At 41.7% G+C, this 3,030-nt stretch overlaps 1 protein-coding gene across 1 annotated transcript in view; it reads left to right on the top strand.

Annotated features, from left to right (window-relative positions):
- glg1a (golgi glycoprotein 1a) overlaps positions 1 to 3,030 on the top strand; it is a 26,623-nt gene that overhangs the window by 19,045 nt on the left and 4,548 nt on the right. Inside the window, exons 21-26 of the mRNA XM_020625165.1 lie at positions 473 to 596; positions 721 to 863; positions 1,643 to 1,744; positions 1,906 to 2,013; positions 2,410 to 2,530; positions 2,747 to 2,853. Coding sequence (XP_020480821.1) covers positions 473 to 596; positions 721 to 863; positions 1,643 to 1,744; positions 1,906 to 2,013; positions 2,410 to 2,530; positions 2,747 to 2,853 — 705 coding nt within the window. The remainder of the gene's footprint in view (positions 1 to 472; positions 597 to 720; positions 864 to 1,642; positions 1,745 to 1,905; positions 2,014 to 2,409; positions 2,531 to 2,746; positions 2,854 to 3,030) is intronic.

Raw genomic sequence — 3,030 nt, 5'->3', positions numbered from 1 at the left:
GAGATGTTCAGACAGGTCGTGAACAAACCAGGTTAGTCAAAATGAAAGTGAAAAGTACATGTATTACCCAGTTTGTCCGCTGTAAACAAACATCACATTGTACAGAACGACTTGTGGGATCTGATGGCCGTTTCTTTTGGGATTCACATCCAAGTTGGTCAAATATCCAGCGTCATTATTCTCTACGGCCAAACAAATCCCACATTAACTCCTTCGTTCATGTTCTCCATTTACTTTAACACCGGTCGACTACTAAGTTTAACCTATGGCCCTTGTCATAACTGTGTACTCGATGTAAGTCTTTGTAATTCGTAATAATTAGTAAAATTATTAGCTACATTTTCAATGCACCTACTTTCAGTTTTACCTCTGGGTTAACTGTTGGCTTGTGTCTTCCTTGTTATGATGTCCCTGTTTTTGAACATCTCAGCTGTTGTAATAAATCGTAATGATCTTTTAATCTCTCTTACAGCGGTTCTGTACCGAGGCTGACACTAGAAACGTTCTTCAGTGTCTGAAACAGAACAAAAACAGCGAGCTAATGGATCCTAAGTGTAAACAGATGATCACAAAGCGACAGATCACACAGAACACAGGTACACGCTTGGAAACACACACACAGTAAAAAGTCTGAACTTTGCAGATATAAACCAAGATTTTGTGAATCTGAACCTGTTCTGAATTGTTCACTGACACGTCTCTGTCCTCGTCCTCCATCAGACTACAGACTGAACCCAGTCCTGAGGAAAGCTTGTCGAGCCGACATCCCAAAGTTCTGCCAGTCCATCCTGAACAAGGCGAGTGAGGACACTGAGCTGGAGGGTCAGGTCGTCGCTTGCCTCAAACTCAAATACACTGACCAGGTCAGTTCATGAATACATCACCTCTGGTGGTGGGGGCATCAAAACTTGCAAAACTGCAAATTAAAGCTAAAGACAATATGGTGAAAGGATAAAAAGCCATCAATAAATACAAATGGAACCGAACAATGTGGGTTAACCTTAAACAACTACACATCACTCAGCTCTTACCACTGAAGGCACAGGTACACTGAATATTGGACTTTCTAAATTTTAATTAAAATGTTTTATTTAAATGTTAAAATCACAGGTACATTCTTTCCAGTCTTTTTCAGACATTCCTTCCTTGTACTTTTTAAATATTACATACTATGCAAACGTTTTAAGCACTAAAGGTAAAGTGAGGACTCTTTCAGTAATAATACCATGAATATTTTTTTTTTTTTATCAGTTGCTACACTTCTGCACAGTCACAGTAGGTACTTGTCAGATAGGCTGCCACAGTTCTTCAGTGGAGGTAGTCGGTTTCTTCATGTAATCCCAGATGGCTTCATGGTGTTGAGATCAGGGCTCTGTGGGGCCACAACACAACCAGTTGTATGACTCCTTGTTCTTCTCATCACTGAGGATGATTCTTTATTATGACTCTGTATGATTGGACTTGTTATACTGCAGAATGAGTTTGGGACCAGTCAGAGGGTATTGAGTGATGGATAAGAATCTAAACATCTGAAAGGCTTAAACCTTTTGCACAATACTGTGTGTCTCTTATTGGTGCTGGGAACCTGAAACATCCTGGTGATTGTTGTTACTGTGTGTTTTTTGGCCGGGGTCTGGTTCAGAGGCTGTCGTCAGACTGTGAGGACCAGATCAGAGTGATCCTCCAGGAGTCGGCACTCGACTACAGACTGGACCCACAGCTACAGATGCACTGCTCAGATGAGGTAGACACACACACACACACACACACACACACACACACAAACTGGCCGCCTTTACATCAAACTTCTTCTTTTCCTCAGTTTTTAAGTCGCTCACAGTAATTTTCCTTTTTCTTCATCTTCCCTACATGCTCCACCTTTCCTCTCCTGTCCTCCTCCTGCAGATCTCCAGACTGTGTGCTGAAGAGGCAGCAGCTCAGGAGCAGACCGGTCAGGTGGAAGAGTGTCTGAAAGTCAACCTGCTGAAGATCAAACAGGAGGCCTGTAAAAATGTACAAATAATTTGCTCATTGTTCTGTTGAATGCACTCATTTGTCCAAAACTATTGTTGAATATGATTTTATCTTGACGTTCATTGAAAGTCCTCAGACACTGTGGCTGAACCATAGTTCTAAGTCACAAATTCTCAAATTCACAAAATTTGCCTTTTTTTTTTTTTGCTCCTTTTGCCTCCTGTCCTTCCTCTTGTTCCGAGATTCCCTTGAAAACTAGATCTCTGGGTTAATAAAGGTTGTTTAAAAATAAAAGATTTAATAAGGTTTCACCAAATTTAGACTGGACAAAAATAACCTGCTAACCCTTTAAGGTCTGAATCGATTAAGTGTCGGTGCGGCAACTCAGCTTTGTTCGCTCTCTCCTCTTCCCATGTTTGTTCTTGTTGTTTGCAGGAAGTCCTGAACATGCTGAAGGAGAGTAAGGCTGATATTTTTGTGGACCCCGTCCTCCACACAGCCTGCGCTCTGGACATCAAACACCACTGTGCTGCCATCACACCCGGCAGAGGACGACGTGGGTGCTTTCACACTGCATTTTATATTTGCACAGAGTTTTTTTCAGACTCATAAAGATACATCAGGTTTTGGACTCATACAAAATACATGAAAACTAATCGCGTATTAAAATTGACTGACAGACTGGGAAATTAGTTTACCTTGTCTTTTGCTAGATACTGTGTGATTCTGCATAGTGTGTTTGAATGTCTAAATGTGTCCTGTCACCATGCAGAGATGTCGTGTCTGATGGAGGCGTTGCAGGACAAGAGAGTCCGTCTGCAGCCTGAGTGTAAGAAGAGACTGCAAGACCGCATTGACATGTGGAGCTATGCTGCAAAGGTAAACACCAGGAAGACACGCCTGTCTTGTAATAGCTCCTGCAGAGCCTTAAATAACTGAAATAGTTATTGTATTTTTTAGTCTGTTATTAGTGTGTATATATATATATATATATACCCATCCTTGAACCGCCGCCTTATTGTGGTGGAGGGGGTTGAGTACCCGCGTGATCCTCGG

The sequence above is a fragment of the Monopterus albus genome, unplaced genomic scaffold (genome assembly GCF_001952655.1).
Source record: "Monopterus albus unplaced genomic scaffold, M_albus_1.0 scaffold348.1, whole genome shotgun sequence".
Classification (NCBI taxonomy): domain Eukaryota; kingdom Metazoa; phylum Chordata; class Actinopteri; order Synbranchiformes; family Synbranchidae; genus Monopterus; species Monopterus albus.
Note: the sequence above shows the minus strand (reverse complement) of the source record. Positions and strands in the feature narration are given on the sequence as shown.